At 45.1% G+C, this 25,938-nt stretch overlaps 2 protein-coding genes across 2 annotated transcripts; one reads left to right on the top strand and one right to left on the bottom strand.

Moving 5' to 3' along the window:
- Window positions 1-558: 558 nt before the first annotated feature.
- On the top strand, window positions 559-4,183 carry LOC125553820 (pyruvate kinase, cytosolic isozyme-like). Its single transcript, XM_048717510.1, has 3 exons — window positions 559-968; window positions 2,619-3,080; window positions 3,160-4,183. The coding sequence occupies exons 1-3, from the start codon at window positions 717-719 to the stop codon at window positions 3,973-3,975; spliced, it is 1,530 nt and encodes a 509-aa protein (XP_048573467.1). The 5' UTR covers window positions 559-716; the 3' UTR covers window positions 3,976-4,183.
- A 4,317-nt stretch (window positions 4,184-8,500) lies between these two features.
- LOC125551586 (E3 ubiquitin-protein ligase SIRP1-like) lies at window positions 8,501-10,217 on the bottom strand. The gene is made up of 2 exons (XM_048714839.1): window positions 9,909-10,217; window positions 8,501-9,625 (listed from the first exon to the last, which is right to left on the bottom strand). The coding sequence occupies exon 2, from the start codon at window positions 9,587-9,589 to the stop codon at window positions 8,615-8,617; it is 975 nt and encodes a 324-aa protein (XP_048570796.1). The 5' UTR covers window positions 9,590-9,625; window positions 9,909-10,217; the 3' UTR covers window positions 8,501-8,614.
- Between the last annotated feature and the right edge of the window lie 15,721 nt (window positions 10,218-25,938).

Here is a 25,938-nt window from a genome sequence, read left to right as displayed (position 1 = left end):
ACCCTTGATCTCTTTTTTTTTGGGGGGGGGGGGGAGGGGGTGCAAAACCTTGGCCTTTGCATAATGAACAATCTACTTAGCAACTCGTTCGCTTAATATGACAGAGCACTTCAAGTGCGCATTTTAGGTCTAGTGGAATGTAAACGTGAGAGGGACCGTTGAATTATGTTTCGACATTTTTGCTAGTCATTCACCAATAAAAATATTTTCGCTAGAGGTTGTTGTAGAAGCTGCCTATATTTGAAGAGAAGCCCGTATTGGCTCGCTATGGACCTTCTTCTGAATCGAATTAGGGGAGCTAATCAAGGTCTAAATTGTCCTACAAGTAATATCACTTGAAATACATAATACTCCAATACTTCCTCTGCAAGCTTAAAACGCAATGAAGGAAAACGAATTAAGCCCTCTTCCACAAGAAAACCCCAAAAGGCAACATGTTTTTTTCCTTGACGAGAAGGCCAGACGCGTATGTACACACGTATATATTTTGCAAAAAGGAGGAAAAAAAAGTGAACCCAGCCCTACCGTTTTACCCTAGCGCCCCCGGCCACCCCGGCTCGTACGCCTTCCCCCGCACCACCCTTTATATATTCTCTCGCACCGCCACCGTCCCTTCCGATCCAACCTCCTCTCCTCTCCTCGCCGCTACGCATCAACCGCTCGCGCCTCGGCGGGTCCTTCGTCTCGCACCACCCCTCCCTTTCCCCGGCCGTGCAATGGCGGACCTGGCGCTCGGCGCGGGGCCGGAGGAGATTTGGCGGCGGCGCGCCAAGACCAAGATCGTCTGCACCCTCGGCCCCGCCTCGCGGTCCGTGGAGATGTGCGCGCGCCTCCTGCGCGCCGGCATGTGCGTCGCCAGGTTCAACTTCTCGCACGGATCCCACGAGTACCACCAGGAGACCCTCGACAACCTCCACAAGGCCATGGACATCACCGGCATCCTCTGCGCGGTCATGCTCGACACCAAGGTCTGCATGCCCCTACATCTTGTATTTCAAGCCAATTTGCGCGCTCTAGGTTTACCTTGTGATTGGCTTGTCATATATCATAGGAACTACTTGACCCGATCTATTTTTTGTGCGCATATTTTCCTTTTCATTCTGATGTATTTATTGCGTAAAATAGCTTATATGCATGGAAAGTAAATTTCCAATTGTGCCTGTACCTTTTTTGGACGACAGGCGTAGCAATGAGCACAAAACTTCGTCCTAGAGGTCTTACATTGTCATACAGATAGTTCCTAGTTTGGATTTGTTGTGCCAGCTTGCATACAATTAGGCGTCTTCAGTGTTCTGAAGACAAATGCCGAGACAAGAAATCTAGTGTGTTATATTGAACAATGTGAATTTGTATTGTCCTCTGGACAATTGTTCCTTCATGGATTGGTAGCTTTGGGCTGTGGCAGCTAGGCCTAGCAAATTTGTTTTTTCATGCTAAATGTTGGTGTCCAAATTGGCAGATCATAATGTGTCCCGTTCACAGTTACTTCGAATGTATGGTGTACTGGTTGTTTTGCTATATAAGGTTGCTGTCAGATGCATTAATAGTGCTAACCACTCCCTGATTAAATCTTTTGCGCTATATTCTAATCATACTATATGAATGTATGACATATGTTCAGAAGTCCTTTTCTGTAGTCGACTACACATATAAATCATCCATATCCATATCCGCAAGATTGTATAGTCGACTACACATGTATCATATCACCATCTCGCCCTGATTACAGGCGGTTGGTATTAATCCTTGCTATACAGATCCAGAAAGTGCCATATACTGTTCATTTGTGGGCTGAAGAAATATGATCGGACCTTTATAACACCCAGAAACATATGCCTTCCGCAAAAGAGGCAGTGTAACACCATCGGGTGCCATGCAATTCAATGGGATGGTTTCTTGTACCATGTGGTTTAACACTTTTTGTGTGCGTCTGTGATAGTTCAGGATATATAAAATATTCTTGATGCTTTGTAGGTTCCCACACGTACCAGCTTGTACAAGCAACGAAAGAAACACACACCTCTAAGAAGAAATGCTGTTATATACATGTATAGTATAGAAACCAGATTGGTCGTTCAAGCTACCACTTTACTGGTTCATTAGTAGCACCACAATTTATTAGTATACCTTGTGTAGAAAAGTTCAAGTTTGCAGCTATATATGATTGTAAAAGTCTAAACATCAAGAAACTGCACGTCATAAAAACGTGCAATGACCAATGTGCAATTCACCTATCCTTTGGCTTGTTATTCATGTTTCATTTGGTGGCTCTATATTATTGGTCTGTTTATAAATAATTGGGGTTGACTTTGAAGGTGAGTGATTTTGTGATCGATAGTAGTACTGGCCTGGATTTTAGTACCTGATGAAATGCATTATATACAAGATATAATTTACTTGTGGCATACGTTTTGCAGGATCTAGCCAAGTAGCCAATGCACTAGATATTCATTCGCTTGGATGATATATAGATTATGAATTATTAGCTTTCCGGCTTGCATATCAGGATTACTTCATTCTACTTACTAAAAACTGCTTTCATGACCTTGTGCCTAGAAATCTATTTGGACAGCATTATTTATTTTCTCAACTATGCCAATCTACTGTCTTTGTTACAGGGACCAGAAATTCGCACAGGCTTTCTGAAAGACGGCAAGCCTGTAAAGCTGAATCAGGGGCAAGAGATTACCATAACCACAGATTATACCATCCAGGGTGATGAGACCATGATTTCCATGAGCTACAAAAAGTTGGCTGTAGACGTGAAGCCTGGGAGCACTATACTATGTGCTGATGGCACCATCACGCTCACAGCGCTTTCTTGTGATCCTGAGAAAGGTCTAGTTCGCTGCCGATGTGAGAACTCTGCTCTCCTAGGTGAGAGGAAGAATGTCAATCTTCCTGGCGTCATTGTAGATCTCCCAACACTTACAGAAAAGGACAAGGTGGATATCCTACAGTGGGGAGTGCCAAACAAGATCGACATGATAGCACTCTCGTTTGTACGGAAAGGATCAGACCTTCAGATGGTCCGAAGTGTGCTCGGTGAGCATGCCAAGTCAATCATACTTATGTCCAAGGTATGTTTATGCCCACAGGCTTGCATTTTATTTGAGGTTGTTTTATTGCTGTTGTCTTATGCTAGTTTCTTACGTGCAGGTTGAGAATCAGGAAGGTGTTGCTAATTTTGATGACATACTTGCAAATTCAGACGCCTTCATGGTTGCACGAGGAGATTTGGGTATGGAGATCCCAATTGAGAAGATTTTCTTTGCTCAGAAGGTGATGATCTTCAAATGCAATCAACAAGGAAAGCCTGTTGTCACTGCAACCCAGATGCTGGAGTCGATGATCAAGTCTCCCCGCCCTACACGGGCAGAAGCAACTGATGTCGCCAATGCTGTCCTAGACGGAACTGACTGCGTGATGCTTAGCGGCGAGACTGCAGCAGGGGCATATCCAGAGTTAGCAGTGCAGACAATGTCCAGCATCTGCTTAATGGCAGAGACCTATGTGGATCACGGTGCAGTCTTCAAGTTGATTACCGCAGCAGCACCAGTTCCTATGAGCCCACTTGAGAGTTTGGCATCGTCAGCTGTTCGGACGGCTAATGTCTCCAAGGCATCGCTTATCTTGGTCCTCACGAGGGGAGGTACGACTGCAAGGCTCGTCGCGAAGTACAGGCCAGCGATGCCAGTATTGAACTGCGTGGTTCCAGAGCTGAAGACCGACAATGATTTTGACTGGACTTGCAGCGACGAGGCTCCTGCAAGGCAGAGTCTCATAGTTAGGGGCCTCATTCCAATGTTGAGTGCCGCTACCGCAAAGGCTTCTGATACTGAGGCCACCGAGGAGGCCGTCAGTTTTGCCCTGGATTATGCCAAGAAGCTCGGCCTTTGCAAGTCAGGAGATTCAGTTGTTGCGGTGCATCGTCTCAGCGCATCATCTCTCGTCAGGATCTTGACAGTGAATTAGTGTCAGGTGAGGTTGGCTCATGGGGACAAATTTTGTTAGGTTGTTATCGGATCCTCGCTATCATTTTGTTGGCTCATCCCACGTCGTGAGTCCTATATTACGTCTTGTGTTCAGCTACACATAGTAAAGAGTTGGTGTCGCCCATTCTGAATATCTTTTGCTAAATAATACATACTCTCCCTACTCAATATATATGCCAGTTCGTTCAGTATGTTGTTTGGCTGCCTTTATACAAAGATCATATGTTGCGGCGTTGTGCTGTGGTTATTTTTTACTGTACACACAGCTGAGCAGGTTGCTTTTAGAAGAGTTTTGTGACAGAGACCTCTCGCATTAAGAAAAGAAGAGGATTTGTATTTGCAAGTTGCAATCGCAGGGCGTTAGTCAAGGCGACAAAACTTAACTCTCGAAACTTTGAATAACCTAGGACTTTGTATCATAACCTCTAGAAAGACTCTATGGTCGAGAGGAATTAGAATATTAACCTCTTGAAAGAAAGGAAGAATGCTCGATATAGCGTATTTTGAAATGTCACAATTCTGACAAAAAATTCCGTGTACATCACAAAACTTCGTGCGCACAGAAGGTTGATATGTGCACCCCAGAATTTGGAATTTTTTTACATTTTAAAATGTTTTTTTACCGGCGGCAGGAGCATATGCTCCCATGTGTCAAATGTCAAAGTGAATTTCAATATACAAAATGTTCTTATAAAACCAATCTGCAACCCTCAACCCTGAATCCTTTTCCTTGTTCGGAAGTCTCCACCTTTTTTCCACTCCACCCCAAGACTAACTAAGACCAATTGAGATATGTTTTCTAATTTAACACTTTTCATTTATGAAAAGATTGTCCTTTTACCAAACATATGCAAATGAAAGCACGTCTTATAATAAGAAGAAATCTTTCTCGGTATCAATCCCCTTGCCCCTCATTCTTTGAGAATGAGGATAATCCTTTTCGACTTAACATTTCTTCATTTGTAATCTAGGCTCTTCAATCTTCTGACTTGAGTTAGGGCATCTCCAATGCAAACCCTTAAAACGGACACGGTTTTTGTCCGCGGATAGTGGTATGGTAGCCAACCATCCAACGTTGCACGTATACATTGCAAACTGGATTTGAACAAAACTAGACGAATTTCATGCAAGCCAAATGATTTTCATCTAAGCTGGACCAATCCATTACATTTTCCACATATTTTGACTAAAGTGTATCAGACTGGGCTTTTAAACCTAGTATAAATGATTGCCGACCGCGGCAGTGCTCGTTTCTCGTGACATGTCTTTCCATGTCCGCAAGCACACCGACCGGCCGTGAGCCCCGGGAAGCGAAGCTGTAGGAGGGGAAGAATAGGAGTGGCTGATGACTCCCTCTTTAATGAGATTATACGAGCAAATGACTGGACCAAAATATGCTAGGAGAGCATGTACTATTGATGGGGGAATGTTCCGTACGGATTCTAGATGCCCTAAGAAAACTTTGTAAGAAGATATCGCGAGAAATAGTTGATGATCGAACTATTATCTTAAAATAAGTTGTGGCAGTGTCCCATGTGCTACTTTTCCTCGCCTGAGTCCGCCTTACCCATGGTCGCTTGCGCCTCCTCTTCCTCCAGGTCGTCCCTCTCCGCCCGCAGGACACGCAGCCGGCATCGCTAGCGGCGGATGTCATGGGTGCTACGCATGGACTCGTACAACACCTGCAGCTCATCCATGTGAATGACGACATTGTCGTTTGATTGCTCGTCGGTGATTTGCCCCTCCGAGAGGTTGCTCGTCCAGGAGCCGGAGATTGTAGCTTTCGTCCTCCTATGTCTATCGGAATGTCGATACTGTTTGTTCCTACTGCTCTTCCGCCATTACGGTGTCGAAGTGCTCTCGCGCCTGGTCCAGGGTGACGTCGACATGGGCCGGTGAGAGCGATGGCGCCGGCTCGTCGTTGTACGCCTCGTCCATCGTCTCGTCGGTGTCATTGCTCTTCGGCGAGCTCGTTGGCAAGCCAACCTCTATCCAACAGGCTCAACGGGCCTGCCAGTTGGCCGCAATTCCGGAAAGCTCTTTCTTCTGTTCGATGAAAAGGTTGTCTAACTGAACTTTGGAGCTCGAGGTCATGGCGAACATGGTGTACAGAGGAGATCGGGAGCGGGGATGTGGTTCGGATCTTGCCGGGCCTGGCCATGAATAAATAAAAGGCGCCAGCCAGATCAAGCGGCGGGCTATGTGAATGCGGACGCCGGAGTGAGTTTCTCGGCGGTCATGGTTGTTTAATGTTTTCAGACGGACGGACGTGGTGGCATTTAAATGCGGAGAGAGTCGTCCAGTCAAGTCTCTCCCGCATTGAACAGGCGTGGATACCGGGACGCGGCATGGACGATGCTCTCGGCCGGCGCTCGTCGCTTCAATGCTGACCAGTGAGAAGTCGCGTCCGCTCTTGGCCGACATGAATACGGCGCTGGCGCTCTAGAGTGGCGCTGACCGGCAAGAATGCGCAGTAACTGCTTCGCGTGGGAAAGGGCGCAGATGAGGGACATGGTTGTGGGTGGGTCCATGGTGTCCGATGAGTATATGGCAGCAGTCCGGACACCCGCAAAGCCCCTGAATTGTCTCTGTTTCGCAGGAAAACATACGTTCGAACCAATCCGCCGGCCAATAAGGTATCACCTTGGAGGGTAAATCATGTCCGGACCACTCGGTCTGAACGGATGCCGGCGGTCTGAGTATCTACGTTGAAGATGCCCTTACAGCCTTTAAATTTGAGTGAAACGAGCCTTCGACTAGTCACAAATCCAACTGCCCTTTCACTATTACTCCCTCCGTTCATAAATCTTGCATTCTTAATAAGTTGGTCACAATTCTCTTGGCATGTAAAGTGTCCACCTCAACTCCTCACTAAGCAATGCATTTAAGTCATGCACACATGCCAACTCAGCTATCATGCCATATTAGCAAGCATGCTATTAAATTACCGAATCTCCCTGCTCTACTTAATCGGTACCATCTGTCCACAGCCACGACCACATGCCATGTCATCACTTATGTTTTTAATTTTTCTTCTTTGCTTCAGTTTACTAACCGTGAGTCCATTATCTCCTCCATGCAAAAAGAAGCAGTAGAAATGGTTGGTTGTTCACATGCCCATTATCTCATTGATATTTAACTTCTCCACGAAACTATCACATGAGTTTTTCTAATAAATAGCAACGACCTCATCACCCAACGAGGATTCATGATTCTTTCCTTCCCTTGTTCGATCTCTTTCGCATAACCTAGACCAACATGGGTACTCTACGACTATACATACCTAGAGGTTCAGAGGCTGACATTGGTTTGGGAAGACGATGGTACTGATTTTGCCGTCGTCGTGTACAACGTCAGTGCCGAGATAGGGACAACAACGAGGCGGGAGAAGAGGGCGAAGCGCTACATGTCATCGACTGTGCCAGCCAAATTGGACGGGGCGCCGCGACCGCAGGGCGCACTGCCGCTGAGGATGTTGTCGCGGGCAACACCATGAAGCCGCCTCAATCAGGCCATCTGGCCCTCCTTCTCCCGCAGTATCATGCAGCTTAGCAGAGTCACGCATGCACGTGTCCCACATCTCTTATTGTTTCTCCACCACTCATCATTAGTCTGAGATCGATATCCGCTACACGAGCAGGTCATTGCATTGCGTCACCGTCGCTAGGACACCTGGTTGGCCTCCGCCCGCACACTCCACCTACTCCTCACAACATCTGTTGATTCAACCGCAACACATCCAGATGTTGTAAAGGGGAGAAACAACCTTTAGATACAGCTCTTAAATCTCGTCCTTCATTTGTGTTGTTTCTAGCATAAACTGCCACAACGCCTATTTTACGATCTAGATGCTATACATACATATAGCACTATGTAAGTTCAACGAAGTCACATACCCGAGAAAGTTAGAAAACTGATCGTACTAAGTTGATTTTAGAGTTACACATTAAATTCAAGTCATCTTCTATTGCAAAACATTTCTTATTTTTATTTTCTTAGCTTTTTTTTCTTCATACCGTGTGCTCCTTTCTTTCAAATTGTTTATTACACTACCATCTAACTGCAACGCGCGGTGTATTGTCTAATATAAGATGTTTCGGATATTTCAATATGAACTATATACAAACTAAAATGAAGGAACAAATGTACTAATACATGTTTATATGCATCCAATTAAAAAAATAGAACATCTTATATTTATGAACAAAGGGAGTATCAAGCACACTTCACATTTGCCAGAACTGTACAGTCTGAATTTGAACTAAAATCACGATGAGTAATTTCAAACGGAGGGAGTATTACTTAGTGCGCGCTTGGAATCGATGTAATTCGATACGGGGGTGTTTCACTTATACGCGTATTGTATTGTACCGGCCGCTGAGCAATTTACGTCTGGAAATGAATCGGTGGCCGAGACGTGTATTATTTACAAATGTGTATTTAAAAGAAAAACGAAAATCCAAACAGGGCCTTAGCATCTTGCAAATCTGTCCTGAGCAGAGACATAGAGACGAACGAACTAGTGTATTACGGTTCAACCAATGAACGAATCCAGCTTTACAAGATGCTAGACTGTAGACAGCTAAAACAAATTAAACAGATTCCCATTATTGTTAGTTTCATCGCGACGACGAGGAGCTTCCATTCGATCTGCGCGAGAAAAAACGACCAAAAGGCCGTGCGAGCCACCGCCGCCTGCCACTGCTTCCACCGTCGCTATCGCCCTCGACGTCGCGGCCTGCATTGCCACTGGATTCGTCGGCGGTTTCCTCGGCGCCATTGCCGGCCGGCTCCGTGGCCTCGTCCGTGGGCAGCTGGTACCTGCAGACGGGGCAGGAGCTGTTGGCCTCCAGCCACGGCAGGAGGCACACGTCGTGGAAGCGGTGCTTGCACGGCATCTCCTTGGCCTCGCCGCCAGCCGCGAACTCGTCCAGGCACACCGGGCAGGTCGCGGCCTCGCTTACCTTTACCGTTGGCAATGCGGCAACGGCCTCCATCTTCGCCGGCAGCGTGCCTTGCCGGCTCGGGTCGGTCTCGGCCAGGTACTCCAGCAGCAAGTCCAGCCCGGGGCCAAGAATCAACTCGCCCAGCGTCAGGCCTGGGCCCCTGGCGGCGGCGGCGGCGCCATTGCTGGCTCCTAGCTCTGGCATGAGCATGGCGTGCGCGTCGGCGGGGCTAACCAGCACGAGCCGCTCGAGCCCCGGGTCGGGCGCGTCGCCGTCGGCATCGGCATCGCCTTCCTGGAGCGCGTTGAGCAGCTGCAAGAAGGCGAGGTGGCGGTACTGTCTTCGCGCCAAGCCCGCGAGGTCGCCGCCGTCGAGCCCGTAGGAGACGCCGAGGAGGTCCATGAGGATAGGCGGCCACGGCGGACCCGCGAGCTCCGACCTCGCGCCCGCGTCATCTGGGCCGGCCCCTGTGGCAGTAGTACCACGGTCTCCCACGGCGTTGCTGCTCCGCCGGCCATCGGCCATCTCCTCCACGAATCCGGAACGGCAGTGCGGGCACTTGACCTCCTCGACGCCCAGCTCTGGCCTTACGATCACCGAGCACATGTGGCAATAGTATCTAGAAGTTGCACCGGGTTCCTCCGCCATGTCTTTCTCCTGAGTTCCTATCTCCTCGACCAAGAGCTGCGCATAGGAAGTTAGGAAACAGAATCAGGCATACTTGTGCGAAGATGCAAAATTTCACCGAGCCCCCAAAAAATAAAAATTGGGCAAATTAGCGCGCCTGGCTGAAACAAAGTTCCCCGGCCCTTTTCCAACAGAAAGAATAGGCGCACGAGCTAACGATACTCTTAAAACTTGAGACAGAAAGTACATAAACGCACGAAATCCTAGCCAAAGCATCGAACCTAAAACCAATCTCTAAAAGAGAAACATAATATGAAGATGGATAAAATTAAGAACTTACCAGCTATAAGAGAGACGGAGCTTCTTCAACAACACCCGAGAAATTAGCGCGCATGGAAACCAAAGCAAAAGTGTGAAGCAAGAAGAAGAATCGGAGGGGGGCAGGAGAGGAGAGGAGAGGAGAGGCGGGCGGATATGAGATATGTTTGATGCCAACGCAACTCTATCGGGTATTACTAAAACTCGTGGGCGCCTTGGAATAATTGGTGGCTTCTTGTTTGCACATCGGCAGCGGAGAGCTCTAGTCCACGGAGACTCTCAAGCTGTCCTCCCGGCTAAAATTTTGTATAGATAGCTTTCGCCGCTGTCATGTCATGGTGTGGTAACGTGAGCAAACCCAAGAACAGGTCTGATCCATGGAATAGAGACGAGACGACAGGGACGGCTTTTGACGACTTCCTTTTTCGCTGGCGTATCCCTGACGAACCCAGTGACATTGGCGCCATCGATGAGCCGGAGAATGCATTCAATCGAGGAGGACGACTTATAAAGCCGTGATAGTTGACGCTCCGAAATTGTGTGTATTTTTGTAATTCTGTGACTACATATATATAGCGAGGGACTGAAGGATGATTGACCTGTGGTGTCGACGCATGGGCGTAGTGTGGGCGGAGCTACTTGGGTACTTGGTTGTACAAATGCACACTCACTGTTTTTTTTTTTTGAAACAAGGTACACTCACTGTTTTTACAAGAACGTTAACTAAGTATGCAGTATAACTCGCACACATGCATCAAATAAATTAAAAACTTTTATAGAACTTTGTGCTAAAGTTGTACTAGGATTGTGACAATTTGTTTAGATCATTGAAAATAATATTTATGGAAACTAGCACAATGTCGGGGCAGTGACATTGGCATTTGCGTGACCCGAAAGTGATGTTGGAAATATGCCCTAGAGGCAATAATAAATTGGTTATTATTATATTTCCTTGTTCATGATAATCGTTTATTATCCATGCTATAATTGTATTGATAGGAAACTCAGATACATGTGTGCATACATAGACAACACCATGTCCCTAGTAAGCATCTAGTTGACTAGCTCGTTGATCAATAGATGGTTACGGTTTCCTGACCATGGACATTGGATGTCATTGATAACGGGATCACATCATTAGGAGAATGATGTGATGGACAAGACCCAATCCTAAGCCTAGCACAAGATCATGTAGTTCGTATGCTAAAGCTTTTCTAATGTCAAGTATCATTTCCTTAGACCATGAGATTGTGCAACTCCCGGATACCGTAGGAGTGCTTTGGGTGTGTCAAACGTCACAACGTAACTGGGTGGCTATAAAGGCACACTGCAGGTATCTCCGAAAGTGTCTGTTGGGTGGGCACGAATCGAGACTGGGATTTGTCACTCCGTGTAAACGGAGAGGTATCTCTGGGCCCACTCGGTAGGACATCATCATAATGTGCACAATGTGATCAAGGAGTTGATCACGGGATGATGTGTTACGAAACGAGTAAAGAGACTTGCCGGTAACGAGATTGAACAAGGTATCGGGATACCGACGATCGAATCTCGGGCAAGTATCGTACCGCTAGACAAAGGGAATTGTATACGGGATTGATTAAGTTCTTGACATCGTGGTTCATCCGATGAGATCATTCGTGGAACATGTGGGAGCCAACATGGGTATCCAGATCCCGCTGTTGGTTATTGATCGGAGAGTCATCTCGGTCATGTCTGCATGTCTCCCGAACCCGTAGGGTCTACACACTTAAGGTTCAGTGACGCTAGGGTTGTAGGGATATGTATATGCGGTAACCCGAATGTTGTTCGGAGTCCCGGATGAGATCCCGGACGTCACGAGGAGTTCCGAAATGGTCCGGAGGTAAAGAATTATATATAGGAAGTGCTATTTCGGCCATCGGGACAAGTTTCGGGGTCACCGGTATTGTACCGGGACCACCGGAAGGGTCCCGGGGGTCCACCGGGTGGGGCCACCTATCCCAGAGGGCCCCATGGGCTGAAGTGGGAAGGGATCCAGCCCAAAGTGGGCTGGGGCGCCACTTTCCCCTAGGGCCCATGCGCCTAAGGGTGGGGGAAACCCTAAGGAAGAGTCCTAAGAGGGGAAGACACCTCCTAGGTGCCTTGGGGAGGAGGGATTCCTCCCTTGGCCGCCGCCCCCCTAGGAGATTGGATCTCCTAGGGCCGGCGCGCCCCCTTAGGCCCCCCTATATATAGTGGGGGAGATGGAGGACTTCTAACCTTGGCCTTTGGTGCCTCCCTCTCCCTCTCCAACACCTCCTCCTCCTCCATAGTGCTTAGCGAGGCCCTGCCGTAGTACTGCAGCTTCACCACCACCACGCCGTCGTGCTGCTGCTGGAGCCATCTTCCATCAACCTCTCCTCCCCCCTTGCTGGATCAAGAAGGAGGAGACGTCGCTGCTCCGTACGTGTGTTGAACGCGGAGGTGCCGTCCGTTCGGCACTAGGATCATCGGTGATTTGGATCACGACGAGTACGACTCCATCAACCCCGTTCTCTTGAACGCTTCCGCGCGCGATCGACAAGGGTATGTAGATCCACTCCTCCCTCGTTGCTAGATGACTCCATAGATAGATCTTGGTGACACGTAGGAAAATTTTGAATTTATGCTACGTTCCCCAACAGTGGCATCATGAGCTAGGTCTATGCGTAGTTTATATGCACGAGTAGAACACAAAGTAGTTGTGGGCGTTGATTTTGTTCAATATGCTTACCGTTACTAGTCCAATCTTGATTCGGCGGCATTGTGGGATGAAGCGGCCCGGACCGACCTTACACGTACTCTTACGTGAGACTGGTTCCACCGACTGACATGCACTAGTTGCATAAGGTGGCTAGCGGGTGTCTGTCTCTCCCACTTTAGTCGGATCGGATTCGATGAAAAGGGTCCTTATGAAGGGTAAATAGCAATTGGCATATCACGTTGTGGTTTTGCGTAGGTAAGAAACGTTCTTGCTAGAAACCCATAGCAGCCACGTAAAACATGCAAACAACAATTAGAGGACGTCTAACTTGTTTTTGCAGGGTATGCTATGTGATGTGATATGGCCAAGAAGAATGTGATGAATGATATATGTGATGTATGAGATTGATCATGTTCTTGTAATAGGAATCACGATTTGCATGTCGATGAGTATGACAACCGGCAGGAGCCATAGGAGTTGTCTTAATTTATTTATGACCTGCGTGTCAACATAAACGTCATGTAATTACCTTACTTTATTGCTAACCGTTAGCTGTAGTAGTAGAAGTAATAGTTGGCGAGGCAACTTCATGGAGACACGATGATGGAGATCATGGTGTCATGCCGGTGACGATGATGATCATGGAGCCCCGAAGATGGAGATCAAGAGGAGCAAAGTGATGATGGCCATATCATGTCACTATTTGATTGCATGTGATGTTTATCATGTTTATGCATCTTATTTGCTTAGAACGACGGTAGTAAATAAGATGATCCCTCACTAAAATTTCAAGAAGGTGTTCCGCCTAACTGTGCACCGTTGCGAAAGTTCGTCGTCTCGAAGCACCACGTGATGATCGGGTGTGATAGATTCTTACGTTCGAATACAACGGATGTTGACGAGCCTAGCATGTACAGACATGGCCTCGGAACACATGTGAAACACTTAGGTTAACTTGATGAGCCTAGCATGTACAGACATGGCCTCGGAACACAAGAGACCGAAAGGTCGAGCATGAGTCGTATAGAAGATACGATCAACATGAAGATGTTCACCGATGTTGACTAGTCCGTCTCACGTGATGATCGGACACGACCTAGTTGACTCGGATCATGTAATCACTTAGATGACTAGAGGGATGTCTATCTGAGTGGGAGTTCATAAGATGAACTTAATTATCCTGAACATAGTCAAAAGGTCTTCGCAAATTATGTCGTAGCTCGCGCGTTAGTTCTACTGTTTAGATATGTTCCTAGAGAAAATTTAGTTGAAAGTTGATAGTAGCAATTATGCGGACTGGGTCCGTAAACTGAGGATTGTCCTCATTACTTCATAGAAGGCTTATGTCCTTAATGCACCGCTCAGTGTGCTGAACCTCGAACGTCGTCTGTGGATGTTGCAAACATCTGACATACACGTTTTGATGACTACATGATAGTTCAGTGCGTAATGCTAAATGGTTTATAATTGAGGCACCAAAGACGTTTTTGAAACATTGGAGAACATATGAGATGTTCCAAGGACTGAAATTGGGATTTCAGGCTCGTGCCCACGTCAAGAGGTATAAGACCTCCGACGATTTTCTTAGCCTGCAAACTAAGGGAGAAAAGCTCAATTGTTGAGCTTGTGCTCAGATTGTCTGAGTACAACAATCATTTGAATCGAGTGGGAGTTGATCTTCCAGATGAGATAGTGATGTTTCTCCGAAGTCATTACCACCAAGCTGCTAGAGCTTCGTGATGAACTATAATATATCAGGGACGTATATGATGATCCTTGAGATATTCGCGATGTTTGACACCACAAAAGTAGAAATCAAGAAGGAGCATCAATTGTTGATGGTTGGTGAAACCACTAGTTTCAAGAAGGGCAAGGGCAAGAAGGGATACTTCATGAAACGGCAAATCAGCTGCTGCTCTAGTGAAGAAACCCAAGGTTGAACCCAAACCCGAGACTAAGTGCTTCTGTAATAAGGGGAACAGCCACTGGAGCAGAATTACCCTAGATGCTTGGTAGATGAGAAGGCTGGCAAGGTCGATAGAAGTATATTGGATATACATTGTGTTAATGTGTACTTTACTAGTACTCCTAGTAGCACCAGGGTATTAGATACCGGTTTGTTGCTGAGTGTTAGTAACTCGAAATAAAAGCTACGGAATAAACGGAGACTAGCTAAAGGTGAGATGACGATATGTGTTGGAAGTATTTCCAAGGTTGATCAAATATCGTACGCTCCCTCTACCATCGAGATTGGTGTTTGCGTTGAGCATAGACATGATTGGATTATGTCTATCGCAATACGGTTATTCATTTAAGGAGAATAATGGTTACTCTGTTTATTTGAATAATACCTTCAATGGTCTTGCACCTAAAATGAATGGTTCATTGAATCTCGATCATAGTGATACACATGTTCATGCCAAAAGATATAAGATAGTAATGATAGTACCACCTACTTGTGGCACTGCCACTTAAGTCATATCAGTATAAAACGCATGAAGAAGCTCCATGTTGATGGATCTTTGGACTCACTCATTTTTGAAAGGATTGAGACATGCGAACCATGTTTGTTGGTAGATATGCATGAAGAAACTCTATAAAGATGGGTCGTTTGGACTCACTTGATTTTGAATCACTTGAGACATGCAAATCATACCACATGGGAAAGATGACTGAAAGCCTCGTTTTCAGTAAAATGGAACTAGAAAGCAACTTGTTGGAAGAAATACATTTTGATGTGTGCAGTCCAATGAGTGCTGAGGCGTGTAGTGGATATCGTTATGTTCTTACTTCACAGATGATTTGAGTAGATGTTGAGTATATTTACTTGATGAATCACGAGTCTGAATTATTGAAAGGTTCAAGTAATTTCAGGGTGAAGTTGAAAGATCGTCGTGACAAGAGGATAAAAGATCTATGATATGATCATAGAGATGAATATCTGAATTACGAGTTTGGCACAGAATTAAGACATTGTGGAAATTGTTTCACAACTAATACAGCCCGGAACACCATAGTGTGATGGTGTGTCCGAACATCATAACTGCACCCTATTGGATATGATGCATACCATGATGTCTCTTATCGAATTACCACAATAGTTTATGGGTTAAGCATTAGAGACAACCACATTCACTTTAAAAGGTGCACCACGTAATTCCGATGAGATGACACCGTATGAACTATGGTTTAGGGAAACCTAAGCTGTCATTTCTTAAAAGTTTGGGGCTGAGATGCTTATTTGAAAAAGTTTCAGGCTGATAAGCTCAAACCCAAAGCGGATAAATGCATCTTCATAGGACACCCAAAACAGTTGGGTATACCTCCTGTCTCAGATCCGAAAGCAATAAGGGATTGTTTCTGGAATCGGGTCCTTTCTCGAGGAAAAGTTTCTCTCGAAAGAATTGAGTGGGAGGATGGTGGAGACTTGATGAGGTTATTGAACCGTCTCTTCAACTAGTGTGTGGCAGGGCACAGGAAGTTGTTCCTGTGGCACTTACACCAATTGAAGTGGAAGCTTATGATAGTGATCATGAAACTTCAGATCAAGTCACTACCAAACCTCGTGGGATGACAAGGATGCGTACTACTTCAGAGTTCTACATAATCCTGTCTTGGAAGTCATGTTGCTAGACAACAATGAACCTACGAGCTATGGAGAAGCGATGGTGGGCCCGGATTCCGATAAATGGCTCGAGGCCATAAAATCCGAGAGAGGATCCATGTATGAAAACAAAGTGTAGACTTTGGCAGAACAGCTCGATGGTCGTAAGGCTGTTGAGTGCAGATGGATTTTAATAGGAAGACGGACAATGATGGTAAATCTCACCGTTAAGAAAGCTCGACTTGTCGTTAAGATGTTTTCCGACAAGTTCAAGGAGTTGACTACGATGAGACTTTCTCACTCGTAGCGATGCTGAGAGTCTGTTGGAATTATATTAGCGATTACTGCATTATTTATGAAATCTTGCAGATAGGATGTCAAAACATTGTTTCCTCGACGTTTTTTGAGGAAAGGTTGTATGTGATACAAACCGGAAGGTTTTGTCAATCCTGAAAGATGCTAATAAGTATGCAAAGCTCCAGCAATCCTTCTAAGGACTGGAGTAAGCATCTCGGAGTTGGAATGTACGCTTTGATGAGATGATCAAATATTTTGGGTTTATACAAAGTTTATGAGAAACTTGTATTTCCAAAGAAGTGAGTGGGAGCACTATAGAATTTCTGATAAATATATGTTGACATATTGTTGATCAAAAATGACGTAGAATTTCTGGAAAGCATATAGGGTTATTTGGAAAGTGTTTTTCAATGGAAAGCCTGGATTAAGCTACTTGAACATTGAGCATCAAGATCTATAAGGATAGATCAAAACGCTTAATGGTACTTTCAAATGAGCAGATACCTTGACATGATCTTGAAGGTGTTCAAGATGGATCAGTCAAAGAAGGAGTTCTTGCCTGAGTTGTAAGGTATGAAGTTACGACTTAAAGCTTGACCACGGCAGAAGAAAGAGAAAGGACGAAGGTCGTCCCCTATGCTTTAGGCTCTACAGTATGCTATGCTGTGTACCGCACCTGAAATGTGCCTTGCCATGAGTTAGTCAAGGGGTACAAGAGTGATCTAAGAATGGATCACAAGACAGCGGTCAAAGTTATCCTTAGTAACTAGTGGACTAAGGAATTTTCTCGATTATGGAGGTGGTAAAAGAGTTCGTCGTAAAGGGTTACGCCGATGCAAACTTTGACACTAATCCAGATTATTCTAAGTAGTAAACTGGATTCGTATAGTAGAATAGTTATTTGGAATAGCTCCAAATATAGTGTAGTGGCTGCATCTACAAGATGACATAGAGATTTGCGAAGTACATACGAATCTGAAAGATTCAGACCCGTTGACTATAACATCTCTCACAAGCATAACATGTTCAAACCCAGAACTCATCGAGTGTTAATCACATGGTAATGTGAACTAGATTATTGACTCTAGTAAACTCTTTGGGTGTTAGTCACATGGGGATGTGACCTTGAGTGTTAATCACATATCGATGTGAACTGGATTATTGACTCTAGTGCAAGTGGGAGACTGTTGGAAATATGCCCTAGAGGCAATAATAAATTGGTTATTATTATATTTCCTTGTTCATGATAATCGTTTATTATCCATGCTATAATTGTATTGATAGGAAACTCAGATACATGTGTGGATACATAGACAACACCATGTCCCTAGTAAGCCTCTAGTTGACTAGCTCGTTGATCAATAGATGGTTACGGTTTCCTGACCATGGACATTGGATGTCATTGATAACGGGATCACATCATTAGGAGAATGATGTGATGGACAAGACCCAATCCTAAGCCTAGCACAAGATCATGTAGTTCGTATGCTAAAGCTTTTCTAATGTCAAGTATCATTTCCTTAGACCATGAGATTGTGCAACTCGATACCGTAGGAGTGCTTTGGGTGTGCCAAACGTCACAACATAACTGGGTGGCTATAAAGGTACACTACAGGTATCTCCGAAAGTGTCTGTTGGGTGGGCACGAATCGAGACTGGGATTTGTCACTCCGTGTAAACGGAGAGGTATCTCTGGGCCCACTCGGTAGGACATCATCATAATGTGCACAATGTGATCAAGGAGTTGATCACGGGATGATGTGTTACGAAACGAGTAAAGAGACTTGCCGGTAACGAGATTGAACAAGGTATCGGGATACCGACGATTGAATCTCGGGCAAGTATCGTACCGCTAGACAAAGGGAATTGTATACGGGATTGATTAAGTTCTTGACATCGTGGTTCATCCGATGAGATCATTCGTGGAACATGTGGGAGCCAACATGGGTATCCAGATCCCGCTGTTGGTTATTGACCGGAGAGTCATCTCGGTCATGTCTGCATGTCTCCCAAACCCGTAGGGTCTACACACTTAAGGTTCGGTGACGCTAGGGTTGTAGGGATATGTATATGCAGTAACCCGAATGTTGTTCGGAGTCTCGGATGAGATCCCGAACGTCACGAGGAGTTCCGGAATGGTCCGTAGGTAAAGAATCATATATAGGAAGTGCTATTTCGGCCATCGGGACAAGTTTTGGGGTCACCGGTATTGTACCGGGACCACCGGAAGGGTCCCGGGGGTCCATCGGGTGGGGCCACCTATCCCGGAGGGCCCCATGGGCTGAAGTGGGAAGGGATCCAGCCCAAAGTGGGCTGGGGCGCCACTTTCCCCTAGGGCCCATGCGCCTAAGGCTGGGGGAAACCCTAAGGAAGAGTCCTAAGAGGGGAAGGCACCTCCTAGGTGCCTTGGGGAGGAGGGATTCCTCCCTTGCCCGCCGCCCCCCTAGGAGATTGGATCTCCTAGGGCCGGCGCCCCCCCCTTAGGCCCCCCTATATATAGTGGGGGAGATGGAGGACTTCTAACCTTGGCCTTTGGTGCCTCCCTCTCCCTCTCCAACACCTCCTCCTCCTCCATAGTGCTTAGCGAAGCCCTGCCGGAGTACTGCAGCTTCACCACCACCACGCCGTTGTGCTGCTGCTGGAGCCATCTTCCATCAACCTCTCCTCCCCCCTTGCTGGATCAAGAAGGAGGAGACGTCGCTGCTCCGTACGTGTGTTGAACGCGGAGGTGCCGTCCGTTCGGCGCTAGGATCATCGGTGATTTGGATCACGACGAGTACGACTCCATCAACCCCGTTCTCTTGAACGCTTCCACGCGCGATCTACAAGGGTATGTAGATCCACTCCTCCCTCGTTGCTAGATGACTCCATAGATAGATCTTGGTGACACGTAGGAAAATTTTGAATTTATGCTACGTTCCCCAACAAGTGAACCTACATAGGCCACAACAACATATATTTAGCATAGGTAAAACGATCAGAATCAATCAGATGATCTCTTGGGGCTGTGCCTGGCTGGTGCTAAGCCCCTCAAGACGTCCTTCCCGCGTCTGTTCAAACACTCGCGAAGAAAGAACAGGACTGTACAGGCGGCACTGCATGACAATGCTTGGATTAAGGACTTGGCGCATGGTAATGTAAACCCTTTGCTTCAGGAGTTCTTGAACTTAGAGAGGCTGATAAGAACTGCTAGAATGAGTATGAGGCTGGGCCAGCCTGACGAGATCAGATGGAAATTCACGACGAACGGGATCTACAGCACATCATCAACATATCAGGCACATTTTCATGGATCGGTCCATGCCCCGTTCAGGAAATTCTTTTGGAGTGCCTGGGCTCCTGGTCGGCTCAAGATCTTCGCCTGGTTACTGCATCTTGATCGGCTGTGGTGCAATGACAGGCTTCAGAGATGGGGATGGGAAACCAAATACTTCTGCCAACTTTGCTTTCAACATCTTGATGTTGGGGAACGTAGTAATTTCAAAAAAATTCCTACACACACGCAAGATCATGGTGATGCATAGCAACGAGAAGGGAGAGTGTTGTCCACGTACCCTCGTAGACCGAAAGCGGAAGCGTTAGCACAACACGGTTGATGTAGTCATACGTCTTCACGATCCGACCGATCCAGTACCGAACGCACGGCACCTCCGAGTTCAGCACACGTTCAGCCTGATGACGTCCCTCGAACTCCGATCAAGCCGAGTGTTGAGGGAGAGTTTTGTCAGCACGACGGCGTGGTGATGATGATGATGGTCTACCGACGCAGGGCTTTGCCTAAGCACCGCTACAGTATTATCGAGGTGGGCTATGGTGGAGGGGGGCACCGCACACGGCTAAAAGATCAAACGATCAATTGTTGTATCTCTAGGGTGCCCCCCTGCCCCCGTATATAAAGGAGCAAGGGGGGAGGTGTGGCCTGCCAGGAGGGGCGCGCCAGGAGGAGTCCTACTCCCACCGGGAGTAGGACTCCCTCCCTTTTCCTAGTTGGATTAGGAGTAGAGGGGGAAAGAGGAGAGAGGAAGGGAAGGGTGGGTGCCGCCCCCCTCTCCTTTTCCTATTCGGACTAGGGGGAGGGGCGCGCGGCCCTTGCCCTGGCCGCCTCTCCCTTATCCACTAAGGCTCACTATGGCCCATGAAGCCCCCGGGGGGTTTCGGTAACCCCTCGGTACTCCGGTAAAATCCCGATTTCACTCGGAACACTTCCGATATCCAAACATAGGCTTCCAATATATCAATCTTCATGTCTCGACCATTTCGAGACTCCTCGTCGTGTCCGTGATCACATCCGGGACTCCGAACAACCTTCGGTACATCAAAACATATAACTCATAATATAACTGTCATCGAAACGTTAAGCGTGCGGACCCTATGGGTTCGAGAACTATGTAGACATGACCGAGACACATCTCCGGTCAATAACCAATAGCGGAACCTGGATGCTCATATTGGCTCCCACATATTCTACGAAGATCTTTATCGGTCAGACCGCATAACAACATACGTTGTCCCCTTTATCATCGGTATGTTACTTGCCCGAGATTCGATCGTCGGTATCTCAATACCTAGTTCAATCTCGTTACCGACAAGTCTCTTTACTCGTTCTGTAATACATCATCCCGCAACTAACTCATTAGTTGCAATGCTTGCAAGGCTTAAGTGATGTGCATTACCGAGTGGGCCCAGAGATACCTCTCCAACAATCGGAGTGACAAATTCTAATCTCCAAATACGCCAACCCAACAAGTACCTTCGGAGACACCTGTTGAGCACCTTTATAATCACCCAGTTACGTTGTGACGTTTGGTAGCACACAAAGTGTTCCTCTGGTAAACGGGAGTTGCATAATCTCATAGTCATAGGAACATGTATAAGTCATGAAGAAAGCAATAGCAACATACTAAACGATCAAGTGCTAAGCTAATGAAACGGGTCAAGTCAATCACATCATTCTCCTAATGATGTGATCCCGTTAATCAAATGACAACTCATGTCTATGGTTAGGAAACTTAACCATCTTTGATTAACGAGCTAGTCAAGTAGAGGCATACTAGTGACACTATGTTTGTCTATGTATTCACACATGTATTATGTTTCCCGTTAATACAATTCTAGCATGAATAATAAACATTTATCATGAAATAAGGAAATAAACAATAACTTTATTATTGCCTCTAGGGCATATTTCCTTCAGTCTCCCACTTGCACTAGAGTCAATAATCTAGTTCACATCGCCATGTGATTTAACACCAATAGTTCACATCACCATGTGGTTAACACCCATAGTTCACATCGTCATGTGACCAACACCCAAAGGATTTACTAGAGTCATAATCTAGTTCACATCGTTATGTGATTAACACCCAAAGAGTACTATGGTGTGATCATGTTTTGCTTGTGAGAGAAGTTTAGTCTACGGGTCTGCCACATTCAGATCCGTATGTATTTTGCAAATTTCTATGTCAACAATGCTCTGCATGGAGCTACTCTAGCTAGTTGCTCCCACTTTCAAAATGTATCCAGATTGAGTCTTAGAGTCATCTGGATCAGTGTCAAAATTTGCATTGACGTAACCCTTTACGATGAACCTTTTGTCACCTCCATAATCGAGAAACATATCCTTATTCCACTAAGGATAATTTTGACCGCTGTCCAGTGATCTACTCCTAAATCACAATTGTACTCCCTTGTTAAACTCAGTTTAGGGTATACAATAGATCTGGTACACAACATGGCATACTTTGTAGAAACTATGGCTGAGGCATAGGGAATGACTTTCATTCTCTTTCTATCTCCTGCCGTTGTCGGGCTTTGAGTCTTACTCAATTTCACACCTTGTAACACAGGTAAGAACTCTTTCTTTGACTGTTCCATTTTGAACTACTTCAAAATCTTGTCAATGTATGTACTCATTGAAAAACTTATCAAGCGTCTTGATCTATCTCTATAGATCTTGATGCTCAATATGTAAGCAGTTTCACTGAGGTCTTTCTTTGAAAAACTCCTTTGAAACACTCCTTTATGCTTTGCAGAATAATTCTACATTATCTCTGGTCAACAATATGTCATTCACATATACTTATTAGAAATGTTGTAGTGCTCCCACTTACTTTCTTGTAAATACATGCTTCACCGCAAGTCTGTATAAAACTATATGCTTTGATCAACTTATCAAAGCGTATATTCCAACTCCGAGATGCTTGCACCAGTCCATAGATGGATCGCTGGAGCTTGCATATTTTGTTAGCACCTTTAGGATTGACAAAACTTTCTTGTTGCATCATATACAACTCTTCTTTAATAAATCCATTAAGGAATGTAGTTTTGTTTATCCATTTGCCAGATTTCATAAAATGTGACAATTGCTAACATGATTCAGACAGACTTAAGCATAGATACGAGTGAGAAACTCTCATCGTAGTCAACACCTTGAACTTGCCGAAAACCTTTTGCGACAATTCTAGCTTTGTAGATAGTAACACTACTATCAGCGTCCGTCTTCCTCTTGAAGAACCATTTAATCTCAATGGCTTGCCGATCTTTGGGCAAGTCAATCAAAGTCCATACTTTGTTCTTGTACATGGATCTCATCTCAGATTTCATGGCCTCAAGCCATTTTGCGGAATCTGGGCTCATCATCGCTTCCCCATAGTTTGTAGGTTCGTCATGGTCAAGTAACATGACCTCCAGAACAGGATTACCGTACCACTCTGGTGCAGATCTCACTTTGGTTTACCTACGAGGTTCGGTAGTAACTTGATATGAAGTTACATGATCATCATTAGCTTCCTCACTAATTGGTGTAGTAGTCATAGGAACAGATTTCTGTGATGAACTACTTTCCAATAAGGGAGCAGGTATAGTTACCTCATCAAGTTCTACTTTCCTCCCACTCACTTCTTTCAAGAGAAACTCCTTCTCTAGAAAGGATCCATTCTCAGCAATGAATATCTTGCCTTCGGATCTGTGATAGAAGGTGTACCCAACATTTTCTTTTGGGTATCCTATGAAGACGCACTTCTCCGATTTGGGTTTGAGCTTATCAGGTTGAAATTTTTTCACATAAGCATTGCAACCTCAAACTTTAAGAAACGACAACTTTGGTTTCTTGCCAAACCACAGTTCATACGGTGTCGTCTCAACGGATTTAGATGGTGCCCTTTTTAACGTGAATGCAGCTGTCTCTAATGCATAACCCCAAAACTATAGTGGTTAATCGGTAAGAAACATCATAGATTGCACTATATCCAATAATAGTACGGTTATGACGTTCGGACACACCATTATGCTATGGTGTTCCAGGTGGCACGACTTTGTGAAACTATTCCACATTGTTTTAATTGAATACCAAACTCGTAACTCAAATATTTGTCTCTGCGATCAGATCGTAGAAACTTTATTTTCTTGTCACGATGATTTTCCACTTCACTCTGAAGTTCTTTGAACTTTTCAAATGTTTCAGACTTATTGTTCATCAAGTAGATATACCCATATCTGCTCAAATCATTTGTGAATGTCAGAAAATAACGATACTTGCCGCGAGCCTCAACACTCATCAGACTGCATACATCAGTATGTATTATTTCCAATAAGTCAGTTGCTCGCTCCATTGTTCCGGAGAACGGAGTCTTAGTCATCTTGCCCATTAGGCATGGTTCGCAAGCATCAAAAATGATTCATAATCAAGTGATTCCAAAAGCCCATCCGCATGGAGTTTCATCATGCACTTTACACCAATATGACCTAAACGGCAGTGCCATAAATAAGTTGCACTATCATAATTAACTTTGCATCTTTTGGCTTCAATATTATGAATATGTGTATCACTACGATCGAGATCCAAGGAACCATTTTCATTGGGTGTGTGACCATAGAAGGTTTTATTCATGTAAACAGAACAACAATTATTCTCTAACTTAAATGAATAACCGTTTTGCAATAAACATGATCAAATCATATTCATGCTCAACGCAAACACCAAATAACATTTATTTAGGTTTAACACTAATACCGAAAGTATAGGGAGTGTGCGATGATGATCATATCAATCTTGGAACCATTTCCAACACACATCATCACTTCACCCTTAACTAGTCTCTGTTCATTCTGCAACTCCCGTTTCGAGTTACTACTCTTAGCAACTGAACCAGTATCAAATACCGAGGGGTTGCTATAAACACTAGTAAAGTACACATCAATAACATGTATATCAAATATAGCGTTGTTCACTTTGCCATCCTTCTTATCCGCCAAATACTTGAGGCAGTTCCGCTTCCAGTGACCAGTCCCTTTGCAGTAGAAGCACTTAGTATCAGGCTTAGGTCCAGACTTGGGCTTCTTCACTTGAGCAGTACCTTGCTTGCCGTTCTTCTTAAAGTTCCCTTTCTTTCCCTTTGCCCTTTTCTTGAAACTAGTGGTCTTGTTAATCATCAACACTTGATGCTCTTTCTTGATTTCTACCTTCATCGATTTCATCATCATGAAAAACTCAGGAATCATTTTCGTCATCCCTTGCATACTATAGTTCATCATGAAGTTCTACTAACTTGGTGATGGTGACTAGAGAATTTTGTCAATCACTATTTTTATCTGGAAGATTAACTCCCACTTGATTCAAGCGATTGTAGTACCTAGACAATCTGAACACATGCTCACTGCTTGAGCTGCTCTCCTCCATCTTTTAGCTATAGAACTTGTTGGAGACTTCATATCTCTCAACTCGGGTATTTGCTTGAAATATTAACTTTAACTCCTGGAAGATCTCATATGATTCATGACGTTCAAAATGTTTTTGAAGTCCCGATTCTAAGCTGTTAAGCATGGTGCACTAAACTATCAAGTAGTCATCATATTGAGCTAGCCAAACGTTCATGACATCTGCATCTGCTCCTGCAATAGGTCTGTCACCTAGCGGTGCATCAAGGACATAATCCTTCTATGCAACAATGAGGACAATCCTCAGATCATGGATCCAATCCGCATCATTGCTACTAACATTTTTCAACTTAGTTTTCTCTAGGAACATATCAAAAATAAAACAGAGGAGCTAAACGCGAGCTATTGATCCGCAACATAGATATGCTAATACTATCAAGACTAAGTTCATGATAAATTAAAGTTCAATTAATCAAATTACTTAAGAACTCCCACTTAGATAGACATCCCTCTAATCATCTAAGTGATCACGTGATCCAAATCAACTAAACCATAACTGACCATCACGTGAAATGGAGTAGTTTTCAATGGTGAACATCACTATGTTGATCATATCTACTATATGATTCACGCTCGACCTTTCGGTCTTAGTGTTTCAAGGCCATATCTGCATATGCTAGGCTCGCCAAGTTTAACTTGAGTATTCTGCGTGTGCAAAACTGGCTTGCACCCATTGTAGATGGACGTAGAGCTTATCACACCCGATCATCACGTGGTGTCTGGGCACGACGA

This window comes from Triticum urartu, chromosome 4 (assembly GCF_003073215.2).
Source record: "Triticum urartu cultivar G1812 chromosome 4, Tu2.1, whole genome shotgun sequence".
In the NCBI taxonomy this organism is placed as follows: domain Eukaryota; kingdom Viridiplantae; phylum Streptophyta; class Magnoliopsida; order Poales; family Poaceae; genus Triticum; species Triticum urartu.
Note: the sequence above shows the minus strand (reverse complement) of the source record. Positions and strands in the feature narration are given on the sequence as shown.

Bases quoted from the DNA above. Each gene is read 5' to 3' on its own strand.
- LOC125553820 (XM_048717510.1), top strand. From the start codon at position 717: ATGGCGGACCTGGCGCTCGGCGCGGGGCCGGAGGAGATTTGGCGGCGG. The intron at 969-2,618 runs GTCTGCATGCCC...TCTTTGTTACAG, and splicing joins CGGTCATGCTCGACACCAAG to GGACCAGAAATTCGCACAGG. The intron at 3,081-3,159 runs GTATGTTTATGC...TCTTACGTGCAG, and splicing joins CAATCATACTTATGTCCAAG to GTTGAGAATCAGGAAGGTGT.
- LOC125551586 (XM_048714839.1), bottom strand. From the start codon at position 9,589: ATGGCGGAGGAACCCGGTGCAACTTCTAGATACTATTGCCACATGTGC.